This window comes from Hemiscyllium ocellatum, chromosome 5 (genome assembly GCF_020745735.1).
Source record: "Hemiscyllium ocellatum isolate sHemOce1 chromosome 5, sHemOce1.pat.X.cur, whole genome shotgun sequence".
NCBI lineage: Eukaryota > Metazoa > Chordata > Chondrichthyes > Orectolobiformes > Hemiscylliidae > Hemiscyllium > Hemiscyllium ocellatum.
In genome coordinates, this window is record NC_083405.1 from 81035724 (window position 1) to 81050533 (window position 14810).

The 14810-nt window shown below is 41.1% G+C and overlaps 1 protein-coding gene across 1 annotated transcript in view; it reads left to right on the forward strand.

Annotated features, from left to right (window-relative positions):
• Positions 1 to 14810, forward strand: part of dnah5l (dynein, axonemal, heavy chain 5 like) — a 340633-nt gene that overhangs the window by 172644 nt on the left and 153179 nt on the right. Inside the window, exons 41-48 of the mRNA XM_060825520.1 lie at positions 195 to 382; positions 591 to 785; positions 1733 to 1867; positions 4529 to 4718; positions 5157 to 5374; positions 6818 to 7129; positions 14296 to 14385; positions 14523 to 14759. Coding sequence (XP_060681503.1) covers positions 195 to 382; positions 591 to 785; positions 1733 to 1867; positions 4529 to 4718; positions 5157 to 5374; positions 6818 to 7129; positions 14296 to 14385; positions 14523 to 14759 — 1565 coding nt within the window. The remainder of the gene's footprint in view (positions 1 to 194; positions 383 to 590; positions 786 to 1732; positions 1868 to 4528; positions 4719 to 5156; positions 5375 to 6817; positions 7130 to 14295; positions 14386 to 14522; positions 14760 to 14810) is intronic.

The following is a 14810-nucleotide window of genomic DNA, read 5'->3' on the forward strand; positions in this document are numbered from 1 at the left end:
GTAAAGAAGAGTTTGTATTTGTATCAAGAATTCAACATATCCCAAAGCATCTTTCAGCTAATTCAATAATTTTGAGGTGTAGTCACTGTTGCAAAGTAACACCAGGAGTAAAATACAGTGTTCAGTTTTTTGGGAAATGATTGGTCAGACAATTTTAGGTTTCTGGCCTTTGAATTATTGATCTTTCCCTTTAGGTCTTGCTCAGTCTGGTGCATGGGGTTGCTTTGATGAATTTAACCGTATTGAATTGCCTGTGCTGTCGGTAGCTGCTCAACAAATCTACATTGTATTGCAATGTAAGAAGAACAAAAAGCCCCAGTTTTACTTCACTGATGGTGATGTCGTAGAAATGGACAGAGAGTTTGGTATCTTCCTAACAATGGTAAGGGACCCTTCAATATTAAAGATCAAAATTAATATTTGCTGAAGTAAATTTGCAGTTTTCTTCTAAATATTAATCTAGCTGAAAGAAATTATATTTTGCAGGAGAATGTTGATCATACTGTAGAGAGTCTATGATTCCATGATATATTTCACATCTAAATAAGTCCATTTTGCCAGTAATCGCTTTTAATCAATGTTAATTTTAGAACCCAGGTTATGCAGGACGTCAGGAGCTTCCTGAAAATCTAAAGATTCAGTTCCGTACAGTAGCCATGATGGTGCCTGATCGTGCCATTATAATGCGTGTCAAGTTGGCTAGTGCTGGTTTCCGTGATAACCAAATTCTTAGTCGCAAGTTTTATACACTCTACAAACTCTGTGAGGAGCAATTATCGAAACAGGTACTCTTAACTACTGTTTATGGTAGCATATTAGGCTGGTTTTTGTTGTCAGTGGAAATGTAATGGGATGTCTGGCTGATATCAAACAGGGCCTGCTGCGAAGATCTGTGGAGCTTTGTAGCATGGATTCCCTTTCTCTCAAGCAAATTTGAATCTGGTGCTCATACAAGAGATCATCATGTGTCCAGCGATGGTATTGCCAGTAACCATGGCAAGAAGCCTAATGCATTGACATATTTACATAGTTGGCAAAGCAGGAAGTAAAATGCCGTAATTATGTTTTCAATTTTTGAAAATGTAGTTTTACAGGGGATGAAATAAATTATTCAGATCAGCATGTAGGATTTGGATGGAAAATGAAATGTTGAGAACAAATCTTCTTTGAACAAAACGCCATTTCAAATATTATTTCAAAATTAGGAACAATGAAGTGTAACTAGGGCTTGAATGTTTACAAATCATTCAATCAGTTCATTCTGTGGACAGAATAAAAATTGATGTTTTTGTCCCTATTACAGTGAGTATACAATGCATTTTAGCAATTTTTGGGAAGAAACTAAATTGAGGCTCCTTCAAAATGCGTATAATTTTCAAATGATATAAAATTCACTGTCATTGAAAGTTTTTTACAAGTTCCTTAGACAAGTAACAAAATTTCAAAATAGGCAGATGTCTTGACTTATAAAAGCATATTTTTGTTTAGTTAGACAGAATTGAAAATGAGATATATTTTACCAGAATTTGGCAAAGTGTCAGTTTTGGGAAATTTCAAGGAGATTATTTGTCCATGAGTTTGAGTAAGTTTTTCACTAGGAATCCAGAACTGCACTCAAATACAAGGCTGACTTGTATTCTAGGCTGTGTCTAACTTTTACAATACCTTATTAATATTCATTGTTGCTCACAATGTTGTTTGAATGGTATTGCTTATTATTCTACATCGGCAGGTGCACTATGACTTTGGTTTGCGAAACATTCTGTCTGTGCTGAGAACTCTGGGTGCTGTCAAAAGATCAAACCCAAATGAACCGGAGAAGACAGTGGTAATGAGAGTTCTGCGTGACATGAATCTTTCTAAGCTGGTATGTGTGCAGAAACAGATTCGCATTTTGAAAGAGGGTCTTTTGTTCCTATTCATTGCTTTTAAATGAACTGTTGCAATATTTGGACCTCTTCAATGCATGGGTACTATTTATTATACATTTAAATTAAAAAAAGAATAATTTTGTTTGATTTGATTGATGGATTATATCCACATATTTTATAAGAAATTATACGATGAGTGGCATAGCATTTTTACTTATGTTTAATAGCTTATTAGAAAATTCTCTAGTGCTGGAGGACTGGAAGATGGATAGTGTGATCACTGTATTTAAGAAGAGGGACAGAACATACCCAGGGAATTATAGACAGTTGGCAAACATTAGTAGAAGGAAAACTAATGCAATCTGTACAAGAGGAGAGAATGGAACAACATCTAAAATCAGAAACAAAATTAGAAATTGCTGTGAAAACTCAGCAGGTCGGATGGCATCTGTGGAGAGGAATCAAAGTTAATGCTTCACTTCAGTGATTCTTCTTCAGAACACTCACTGAACCTGAAACACTAACTCTGCTTTCTCTCTGCAGATGTTGCCAGAGCTGTGGATTTTTTCCAGCAGTTTCAGATTTTGTTTCTGATTTCCAGCATTTGCAGCTCCTTTTTTTCTTAATGAGAAACATAATTAATGAATAGTTAGCATTGGTTTCAAAAGTGAAAGTATTATTTGACCAGATGTAAAGTTTTTGAATAGGTAACAGAGAGAGTAGACAAAGGTAATGCAGTAAATGGAATTTATCTGTATATTCAAAAGGCTTTGATAAAATGCTGATGATAAGCTATTGAATAAGGTCAGGAATAAGGAATAAGCTATTGAATAAGGAATGTGGTATCGGGACAAGTGATAGAATGGAATACACTCTGACCTCAAAATAGAAAGTAGAGATGGGTCTGGTCATCCAGACTGGCAGAAGGTAGTGGTGTTCCAAAAGATCTATGCTGAGAATCAATACTGAGGAGGGCTGCAACAAGCAGAGAAAAAGGTGCTTCTTTGAGTTCTCCAATTTCAAATAACCTTTCCACCCATCCCCCAACTCCCTTTCCAGCCCCCTACCTCCCTTCCATTCCTCTGACCAATCCTTCCTTCTACCTACCAGCTGGATTCTTTTCTCCCATCGATCAACTGGTTCGTACCCACCACCTGTGTTCACCTATCTTTTACCTCACCACTCCGTCCCTCTCCCTACCCAAAACCCTTCCCCCACCTTCTCTTTATCTGCAGCTTCCCATACCCCACCCTGAGTCCTGATGAAGGGTCATATCCGAAACATTGACTTCTCCACCTCCTGATTCTGCCTGGCTTGTTGTGTTCTTTCGGCCTCCCACTTGACTACTTTGGATTCTAGCATCTGCAGTTTATTTTGTTTGGATTGGCTGGCAGGACTTTAACATAGAGGCCTGTGATTTGCAGAGAAGCTTGCTCCTTCAGCTCTTAACTCTCTGATCTGGAGAGATTTCTCATTGGTTGCAGGGAGGGGAGGGGAATGTGGAGAGTAAACCACCACTGAACACATTTGTACCTGTACTTAGGAGCTACAGGATTAAATCTCAGCCATAGAGCATGACAGCATAGAAATAATCCATTCATCCACTTGAATCTGTGTTGGGTATTTGAAGAAGAATCCAGTATTTTGTACTTATCCACATCTTTGCCATATCCTCACAGTTCTTTCTCTTTCAAGCATTTATCTAATTCCCTTACAAATATCACTTTAAAATCTGTTTCCACCATGCTATCAGACATACATTGCAAATCCTAAACACTTAATGCTTGAAGTAGACCTTGCTTGTGTAATCTCTGTTTCTTTTACTAATCACATTAGATGTTTTGCGCTCTGCTTATTAAGCTTTCAGCGATTAGATATAAAAAGGACCTAAGACGCAGCTTTTTCATGCAGAGGATGGTGCATGTATGGTGGAGGCTGGCACAATTACAACATTTAAAAAGGCATCTGGATGGGTGTACAAATAGGAAGGGTTTAGAGGGATATGGGCCAAATGCTGGCAAATGGGACTAGATTAATTTAAGATGTCTTGTCGGCATGGACGAGTTGGACCAAAGGTTCTGTTTCCGTGCTGTACATCTCTATGACTATGACTTCAGTGTGAAAAATAAATCTCAGAATACTTGCGAACATTAAGATCCCTTTAATTTTGGGGGGAAATGATGCCTCCTGACTTGTATCTTTGTCTCTGACTTGGTTGGCGAGAGCAAGATGTAGCAAGATATGACTAGGATAGGACGCTAATTGCATTATTGAACCTCAGTTTACATTTATGTGTTAGGTATTCTTTCTGAGGACTACTGGAAGCCGTGATCACTAGGATGCAGGCCCATTTGGAAGGTTAGGGTGGATGTCAATACAGTAGTAAGTCAGCACAGATACCAGCACTTAATTTGCACGTACACCATGCCAACTTTAAGTTCAAACAGGACAACAGTAACTTGAAAATTCTCCCTCTCAGTTTGTATTGCTTTCACAGTTGTTCTATGCTTCTCTACATAGATAGGAAATAGATGGCAGACTTTTGGGTGTTTCCTCACCAAATTTATCCATGTATATTTTTGTATGTGACCCAACTCAGAAATAATAGAATAACAGGAGAAAGCATTTCACAATGAAAAATTATTTATTCTGTTTAGGTGGATGAAGATGAACCTTTATTCATGAGTTTGATCAATGACTTGTTTCCTGGAATTACCTTGGATAAAGCGGGTTACCCTGAACTAGAAGCTGCCATTGAGAAACAAACAATGGATGCTGGGATTATTTACCATCCTCCGTGGATCCTGAAGCTCATTCAACTCTATGAAACTCAAAGAGTCCGACATGGTTAGAGTGCACTTTATTGAAGAGTAGAACAAAATATGCGACAGACATGATGAATGTGCAAGTTAGAAAAAGACTAATCCACACATTTATGATTGAATTATCTTTCCATCTGCTATTTTTGTAAATAACGACTTAAAGTTCTAAAAAATAATTGTAATTCATTTTCCAAAGGATGCTTCATGCAAATAATACTGAGCTTGTTAATGATGATCTTGCCTAGCGCACGCCCTATGTGGTGTTACCTGTATACCTTACTCTGTCCAAGTTTTTTTCACCCTATGGTCTGCATGTCCTTGCTTACTATAATCTGCTCACAAACAAAGCTTTTCACTGTACTTAAGTACATGTGACAATAAATCAAATCAAATAAATCAGGTTACGTATTGTTGTTTCTATGGCAATCTTTTTGTGTAAAACATGTTGTTGCATCTGTGTTAGGTATGATGACTCTTGGCCCTAGTGGAGCTGGGAAAACAAAGTGTATTAATACCTTAATGAAAGCAATGACGGATTGTGGTGAGCCTCACAAGGAGATGAGAATGAATCCAAAGGCAATCACAGCCTCCCAGATGTTTGGAACTTTGGATGTTGCAACAAATGACTGGACAGATGGTGTTTTCTCTACACTATGGAGAAAAACATTGAAAGCAAAAAAGGTAAACTAATGCTTTCATATGCTGCTCATTAGTTTCGTACTTATGAGAGTAGATAAGAAATGTTTTTGGGAGCCCATTTTGGCACATGTTGTGTCATAAATTATAGAGCTGCAATATGAAAAGTTTATTTGTTGTTTCTGTAGAATTTTATGTTAAATGTTAGAATGTCATATGATCTCTAAACTCTTCAATGATTTTGGGTGATAGTCATACCTATACTGTGTGCCAAAAATATTTTTATAGGAACAAAGTAAAAGGTAAATTGGTTATTTCGAAGAAAAACAAATTTGATGATAAACATGATAAAACTAAACAAAACAAAATTGTTCAGGAGTGATTTATAAAATTAATTTTCTTTTTGTCTTGATGGCATCAAGGCAATATATCTGTATAGAAACAGAAACCAATGAGTATAAGCCATGTTTACAAGTACACTATTATCTCTCAGTGTAAACTGGAAAGATGAGCTACCACAGATGTTTTGTTTTCCTCTAGGTTATGGTTAGCTGAATGAATGCTTAGTTAGCATTTTAGTTGGCCCATGTACCATAATGGCACTATGTATTGAAATAGAGCAGAACATGTTTAGGAGAATAATTGTTCATGAACATGATTCTAACCTGTGCAGATTTTGTAGCTGGGAGTACCATTGCCTGTGCTTGCTTCCTGACATTAAATTCCTGAACAAGCAACAGCTTAGTTTTAGAATTCTGCTCCTTCTTTTCAAATCCCTTCATGACCTCTCCCCTCCCAGCCCAATAATTCTTTGAAATGTTTGTGCTCCTTTAATTCTGGCTTCTTGTGTACTCTCAATTTTTATTGCTCTGTCATTGGTGACGTTCTGGAAAAACAAATTTGATGATAAACATGAGAAAACTAAACAAAACAAAATTGTTCAGGAGTCATACAAGCTCTGGAATTCCCTGCATGTACTTTTGTTCAAATCTCTATTTTGCCTTCTTTCCTCCTTTAAGACAACTTTTAAAGCCTACCATTTTGTCCAAGCTTCTGGACAATGAAGAGTAAATTGTCTTGGGACCTTTTATTACACTAAGAGCTGTTGATATTGAATGGATGGTGAAGTGATCGAATGTTAATTCATCTGCTAGCAATAGCATCTATCTGGATTTTTTCAGGTCATCTGGATTTAGGTTTATTTTGGTATAAATCCTGGTAACATATCTGTACAAGCTTATATACTTTAAATTTGATCTGTGTCTGACTTAGTCGGGTAATGGTCAATTTAGAAATCTAAACCTGTGACTAAAAGTAATAACAACACTAAGGTAGGTTTGTGAACATGAAGGACATGTAAATGTAACATTTTAAATAATACTTATATAAATATACATAGTGCATACTTGGGTAATGTAATTGTGAAGATTTCTATCTATTGGGGAAAGTTATTCACAGGGAAATTTTTGCCAAATATTTGACTTGCAGGGAGAACACATATGGATTGTATTGGATGGACCTGTGGATGCCATTTGGATTGAGAATCTTAACTCTGTTTTGGATGACAACAAAACACTTACATTAGCTAATGGTGATCGCATCCCAATGGCACCAAACTGCAAAATCGTTTTTGAGCCTCATAACATTGACAATGCTTCTCCAGCTACTGTATCAAGAAATGGCATGGTGTTTATGAGTTCATCAGTACTAGACTGGAGACCTATACTCAAAGCATGGCTTCAGAAATTACCCACTGCACAGTCAGAGCTTCTTTGGAACTGCTTTGATAGTGTTTTCCAGGTATTCATTGTTTTAGTTTTATTAATGTGAGTACTAAATATGTTCTACCTCAGTTAAAATAAACTAACATTTCACAAGAGATCATCTGAATTGTCCCCAATTTATTCTTCATCACCTTTCTCTTCGTCTTGACTCATCTGAAACCTTAACATGATTTACCTCACTGTCTTCCTCCAATGCCTCTCCATTGCCATGCAGCTGGATGTCATAGAATCATACGGCAGGAAGAAAGGATCTTTGGCCCATCATGTCTGTGCTGGTCATCAAACATCTATATACTCCAGTTCTATTTTCCAGCAAATGGCCCGTTGGCTTGTTTGTTATGGTGTTCCAAGTGTTCATCTAAGTACTTTGTAAATGTTGTGATAGTTTCCACTTCTACCATTATTTTGGGCAGTGATTTGCACATAACCACCATTCTCTGGGTGAAAAATTATTCATTAAATCCCCTCAAAACATCCTGCTTTTATATTAACTCTAAGCACCCTAGGTATTGCCCCCTGTACTGAGGGGAAAGAGTTTCTTTTCCTATCTCTTTTATCTATGCTCCTTATAATTTTATAAAAGTCTATCAGGTAAACCATCAGCCTTCTGAAGTGCTCTTTGGAAAACAATCCCAGCCTATTATCATCTTTCTTCATTCATAAAATGTTCAAGCCAGAGCAACACCCTGATGGATTTCCTCTGCAACTACTCTAATACAATCATATCCTCCCTTTAGTATGGTAACCAGTGCTACATATAGTACCCCAATTATGGCCTTGCCAAAGTCTTATATGCTCCATCATGATGTCTGAAATAAAATTGAAGAACCACAGATGGGTGGGAATCTGAAACAAAAGTAGAAAGTGCCAGAGTAGAGGGAAAGATAGTGTCATGTTTCGAGTCCAGTAACACATGGTCAGAACCTTGATGAAGAGTCAGCGGACTCAAAAGGTTAATTCTGTTTTTCTCTCTACAGATATTGGCAGACCTGCTGAATTTTTCCAGCACTTATTGTTTTTTTTCCATCATTAACTCCCTGCTCTTGTATTTAAAGCCTCAAGTAATAAAAGCCTGTATCCCATATGCCTTTTTGAGTACTTTATCTACCTATCTTGCTGTCTTCAGGGACACGTACAACAAGGTCCCTCTGATACTCTGCACTTCCTAGGGTCCTATCATTCGTCATCTATTTTCTTGCCTTGTTCGTCCTCCCAAAATACATCGCCTCACATTTTCCTTAAATAAGGAAAAGTGCAGAAGAAAGATGGAGCAGTTTAGGGAGAGAATTGAAGAGCTTAGACCCTTGCTTGTTGGAGACAATGGCTAACACTGGGAATGCTCAAGGCAGTGTAATTAGAGGAATGCAGTGGGGGAGGAGGAAGTTACAGACATAGACTCCTTCATGGTTTCTAAGTTGTCAGACTGTCTGACTGCCATCCAAGGATAAACAAGAACATTCTCCAAGTAAACACCAGGAAGAGTGACACCATTATCTATGGAGCTGCAAATGTGTTGCTGGTCAAAGCACAGCAGGTTAGGCAGCATCTCAGGAATAGAGAATTCGACGTTTCGAGCATAAGCCCTTCATCAGGAATAAGAGAGAGAGAGCCAAGCCGGCTGAGATAAAAGGTAGGGAGGAGGGACTAGGGGGAGGGGCGATGGAGGTGGGATAGGTGGAAGGAGGTCAAGGTGAGGGTGATAGGCCGGAGTGGGGTGGGGGCGGAGAGGTCAGGAAGAGGATTGCAGGTTAGGAGGGCGGTGCTGAGTTGAGGGAACCGACTGAGACAAGGTGGGGGGAGGGGAAATGAGGAAGCTGGAGAAATCTGAATTCATACCTTGTGGTTGGAGGGTTCCCAGGCGGAAGATGAGGCGCTCCTCCTCCAGCCGTCGTGTAGTTGTGTTCTGCCGGTGGAGGAGTCCAAGGACCTGCATGTCCTCGGTGGAGTGGGAGGGGGAGTTAAAGTGTTGAGCCACGGGGTGATTGGGTTGGTTGGTTCGGGCGGCCCAGAGGTGTTCTCTGAAGCGTTCCGCAAGTAAGCGGCCTGTCTCACCAATATAGAGGAGGCCACATCGGGTGCAGCGGATGCAATAGATGATGTGTGTGGAGGTACAGGTGAACTTGTGGCGGATATGGAAGGATCCCTTGGGGCCTTGGAGGGAAGTGAGTGTGGAGGTGTGGGCGCAAGTTTTACATTTCCTGCGGTTGCAGGGGAAGGTGCCGGGGGTGGAGGTTGGGTTGGTGGGGGGTGTGGATCTGACAAGGGAGTCACGAAGGGAGTGGTCCTTGCGGAACGCTGATAGGGGAGGGGAGGGAAATATATCCTTGGTGGTGGGGTCCGTTTGGAGGTGGCGGAAATGGCGGCGGATAATACGTTGTATGCGCAGGTTGGTGGGGTGGTAGGTGAGAACCAGTGGGGTTCTGTCTTGGTGGCGGTTGGAGGAGCGGGGCTCAAGGGCGGAGATCTCCTCCACTTCCCGCTCCTCCGCCCTTGAGCCCCGCTCCTCCAACCGCCACCAAGACAGAACCCCACTGGTTCTCACCTACCACCCCACCAACCTGCGCATACAACGTATTATCCGCCGCCATTTCCGCCACCTCCAAACGGACCCCACCACCAAGGATATATTTCCCTCCCCTCCCCTATCAGCGTTCCGCAAGGACCACTCCCTTCGTGACTCCCTTGTCAGATCCACACCCCCCACCAACCCAACCTCCACCCCCGGCACCTTCCCCTGCAACCGCAGGAAATGTAAAACTTGCGCCCACACCTCCACACTCACTTCCCTCCAAGGCCCCAAGGGATCCTTCCATATCCGCCACAAGTTCACCTGTACCTCCACACACATCATCTATTGCATCCGCTGCACCCGATGTGGCCTCCTCTATATTGGTGAGACAGGCCGCTTACTTGCGGAACGCTTCAGAGAACACCTCTGGGCCGCCCGAACCAACCAACCCAATCACCCCGTGGCTCAACACTTTAACTCCCCCTCCCACTCCACCGAGGACATGCAGGTCCTTGGACTCCTCCACCGGCAGAACACAACTACACGACGGCTGGAGGAGGAGCGCCTCATCTTCCGCCTGGGAACCCTCCAACCACAAGGTATGAATTCAGATTTCTCCAGCTTCCTCATTTCCCCTCCCCCCACCTTGTCTCAGTCGGTTCCCTCAACTCAGCACCGCCCTCCTAACCTGCAATCCTCTTCCTGACCTCTCCGCCCCCACCCCACTCCGGCCTATCACCCTCACCTTGACCTCCTTCCACCTATCCCACCTCCATCGCCCCTCCCCCTAGTCCCTCCTCCCTACCTTTTATCTCAGCCGGCTTGGCTCTCTCTCTCTTATTCCTGATGAAGGGCTTATGCTCGAAACGTCGAATTCTCTATTCCTGAGATGCTGCCTAACCTGCTGTGCTTTGACCAGCAACACATTTGCAGCTGTGATCTCCAGCATCTGCAGACCTCATTTTTTACCCCATTATCTATGGACCCTGTTATTCGCAAATCGGACTATTTACATGTCAATAATATCACCTAACTCTGCCATTCAACAGTTCATCTGCTGCTGTGCTCTTATCATGCTGTTGATACCTCTGGACTTGATTCTACAAACACATTTCTTGATGGTCTTCTATTTATATCGTCCAAGAAGATGAGGTCATCCAAAACTCTGTTGTCCACATCCTAACATGCATCAAGTCCCATTTACCCACCACCCCTGTTCTCACTGACGTATACAAGGCTCATGGTTAAGCAGCACCTAAAGATTAAAATTCAAACCCTTGCTTGTAAAACTATTCATGGGCTCTTCCCTCTCTATGTCGGTAACTTCCTCCTCCCCCACTGCATTCCTCTAATTACACTGCCTTGAGCATTCCCAGTGTTAATCATTGTCTCCAACCAGCAAGGGCCTAAGCTCTTCAATTCTCTCCCTAAACTGCTCCATCTTTCTTCTGCACTTTTCTTTGTGGTCTTTAAAACTTGACTTTTTACTAACCTTTTGATAATGTGGCCTTGTAGGTCCTTATCGGGTTTTATATCATTGCAATTCTGGTCTCCTTCCTATCAGAAAGATGTTGTGAAACTTGAAAGGGTTCAGAAAAGATTTACAAGGATGTTGCCAGGGTTGGAGGATTTGAGCTACAGGAGAGGCTGAACAGGCTGGGGCTGTTTTCCCTGGAGCGTCGGAGGCTGAGGGGTGACCTTATAGAGGTTTACAAAATTATGACGGGTGTGGATAGGGTAAATAGGCAATGTCTTTTCCCTGGGGTGGGGGAGTCCATAACTAGAGGGCATAGGTTTAAGGTGAGAGGGGAAAGATATAAAAGAGACCTAAGGGGCAACTTTTTCACACAGAGGGTGGTACGTGTATGGAATGAGCTGTCAGAGGAAGTGGTGGAGGCTGGTACAATTGCAACATTTAAGAGGCATTTGGATGGGTATATGAATAGGAAGGGTTTGGAGGGATATAGGCTGGCAGGTGGGACTAGATTGGGTTGGGACCGAAGGGTCTGCTTCCATGCTGTACATCTCGATGACTCTATGTTATACAACCTCAGAAATGTACAAATATAAGTATTTATTAAAATTTCTGCAATTTGCTTCAAAAATGTATCCACGAATATGCCATATTCCACGTAAAAGATTTGATTACTTTTAGATTGCATACTCTATATAGCTGGGGTAGAATTCTGTAGTATTTGTAATCATCTGAATTTTACCTTTATTTAGAATCAGAGAATCGAGAATTTCACAGTATTAATGGAGAATATTTGATCTATCGTGTGAATTTCATAGGAATTATTTCGTACAGTCTGGTTCCTATGTCTGCACCAGCTCCCAAAAGAGCTATCCAGTTTATCCAATTCTCCAGCCTTATCTCTGTACCTCTCTAAATTCTTCACTAATATATCCAGCTCTCTTTTGAAACCTCCTATGGACTCTGTCTTCACCACGCTCCCAGGCAGTTCATTCCAAATCCTAACAGCTCTCTGAGTAAAGACATTTCTCCTCATTTCATTCCTAGCTTTCTTGCTGACAATCTTGAAATTGTGATGTCTAATTATCGACATTCCAGTTTGTGGAAACAGAATATTCTTCTTTACCTGTCAAAATTCTTCTTAACTTCTAGCAGCTCAATAAGATTGCCTCTTAATTTTCAAGAAGAATAAGCCTAATCTCTCTAATAATTCTAATACCTAAAATCCTTCATTCCTGGAATGATTCTAGTAAATCTCCTTTGCACTCTTTTCAGGGTTTTAACATCCTTCCTTAAATAAGCTGCCAGAACTGAACAAACATGGTCTGACCAATGATTTGTAGAAGTGCAGCACCACTTCCTTGTTTTTACACTTTATTTATAAACCAAGGATTCTATAATCCTTTTTAACAACTTGACTGGCCACCTTCAGGGAATTATACATTTGAATTCTGAAGTCCCTCTGCCCCAGTAATCCCCTCAAAGTTGTACCATTGAGCCTGTAATGTCCTCTGTGTTTCTTCTAACAAAATGCATTCGCTCACATTTCTCTGCATTAAAATTCATTCACCAGGTGTCTGCCCTCTTGGCTAACTTGTCAAGGTCCCTCTGAAGTTACTTAGCATCACCCTCACAATTCACTGATCCTCTTAACTTAGTATCATTTGCAAATTTTGAGATTTTGTCCTCAACACTTATCTCCAATGATTTATTTAAATTAGAATAAGGAAGGATTGCACCATATATCCCTGGGGACCACCACTTTCAACTCATCTCCAGTCTGAAAAATGCCAAGGACCCATCAATCCAGTATTTCTAATTTGCGAACCAACCTGACCTGTGGTATTGTCTCAAATTCTTTCTGAAAGTCCAAATTTACAACATCCACAGCATCCTCATTCACTGCCTATGTCACATTGTCAAATAATTCATTTAATTTTTACCGACATAACCAGCCTTTGACAAAGCCATTGTTGACTGTCTAGTATTAACTTATTTTTATCAGTTTATAGTTATCTTATCCCATATTATCCCAGAAGTTTGGCGGCACGGTGGCACAGTGGTTAGCACAGCTGCGTCACAGCGCCAGAAACCTGGGTTCAATTCCCACTTCAGGCTACTGACTGTGTGGGGTTTGCACGTTCTCCCCGTGTCTGCGTGGGTTTCCTCCGGATGCTCCGGTTTCCTCCCACAATCCAAAGATGTGCGGGTCAGGTGAATTGGCCATGCTAAATTGCCCGTAGTGTTAGGTAAGGGGTAAATGTACGGGCATGGGTGGGTTGCGCTTTGGCGGGTCGGTGTGGACGTGTTGGGCCGAAGGGCCTGTTTCCACACTGTAAGTAATCTAATCTAATCTAATTATGGCCTCCATCAGATTTCCTACTGTTGAGCTCATACTGATATGGGATGGTGCGTCTGTTCGGGGGTGGCACGGTGGCTCAGTAGTTAACACTGCTGTCTCAGCACCAGGGATCTGGGTTCAATTCCAGCCTCAGGCAACTGTCATGTGGAGTTTGCACATTCTTCCCGTGTCTGTGTGGGCATCCTCTGGTTGCTCTGGTTTCCTCCCACAATCCGAAGATTTGTAGGTCAGGTGAATTGGCCATGCTAAATTGCCCATTATGTTAGGTGCATTAATCAGGGGTGATTATAGGGTAGGGGAATGGGTCTGGCTGGGTTACTCTTCAGAGGGTCGTTGTGGACTTGTTGGGCCGAAGAGCCTGTTTCCATACTGTCGGTAATCTAATCTAATATGTCGGTAGTTTCCTAAGTTATCCTTCACTCCTTTTTTAAATAATGCCATCACAATTATAACCCTCCAGTCCTGAAACTGATCCTGCAAGACCTCCAAGCTGTCCCTTCCTATGTTGTTGGTTCTCACATGAATCCATGGTTGTTCATCCTCCCTTTCCAGAAGTTTATTCAGTCATTCCATTATGTCCTGAACTCTTGCATCCGGGAGGGAACACACCATTCAGGATCTCAGCTCAAACTAGATTGTCTACCCCTCAAACTGTTGAGTCACCCACTACTACCAAGACCCCTACTACTAGTTCTTCTACTATCTGATAATTCTAGACAGTTTAACGTACAGTATATATTTTGAGACAAAGCTATATCATAAATTTCTGAAGATAATATTCCTGGTTCACTTAGTACTTTTCTAAATATTATTTATATTTCATTTGTTCTTTTGAAGGACTTGGTCAGTTTTGTCTTTACTGCTGTCACACCAAAAATGCAAATTCTGGAATGCATGTACATTAAACAAGCCATTGACCTTCTGCAGGTAAGTGAATTGTCTGGTTAGGAAAAGAATGTTTCATTGTAACCAAGTATTTAAAAATATATATATAAATAACCAAATATAAAAAATCCCAAATATTTCAAGACAAGTAAATAGTGAAATAATGTAATTTTTTTTAGGGCCTACTACCAGGAATTGAAGACAAGCAGCCGAGCTCAGAGGAAGTTGCCCGTTTATTTATTTTTGCTGTAATGTGGTCAATTGGAGCTCTTCTGGAACTGGATGACAGGGTAAAACTGGAAAGCTTTCTGCAGAATCATTCTGCAGCACTAGAGCTTCCAGTGACTGAAGGAGATGAAACAATCTTTGAATTTGTTGTCCGTGCTGATGGTCACTGGGAGCACTGGTCAAAGAGGGTTAGTATTTAATAATTTTAATTAAGGCATCTCATCTAATTGTGGTTAACT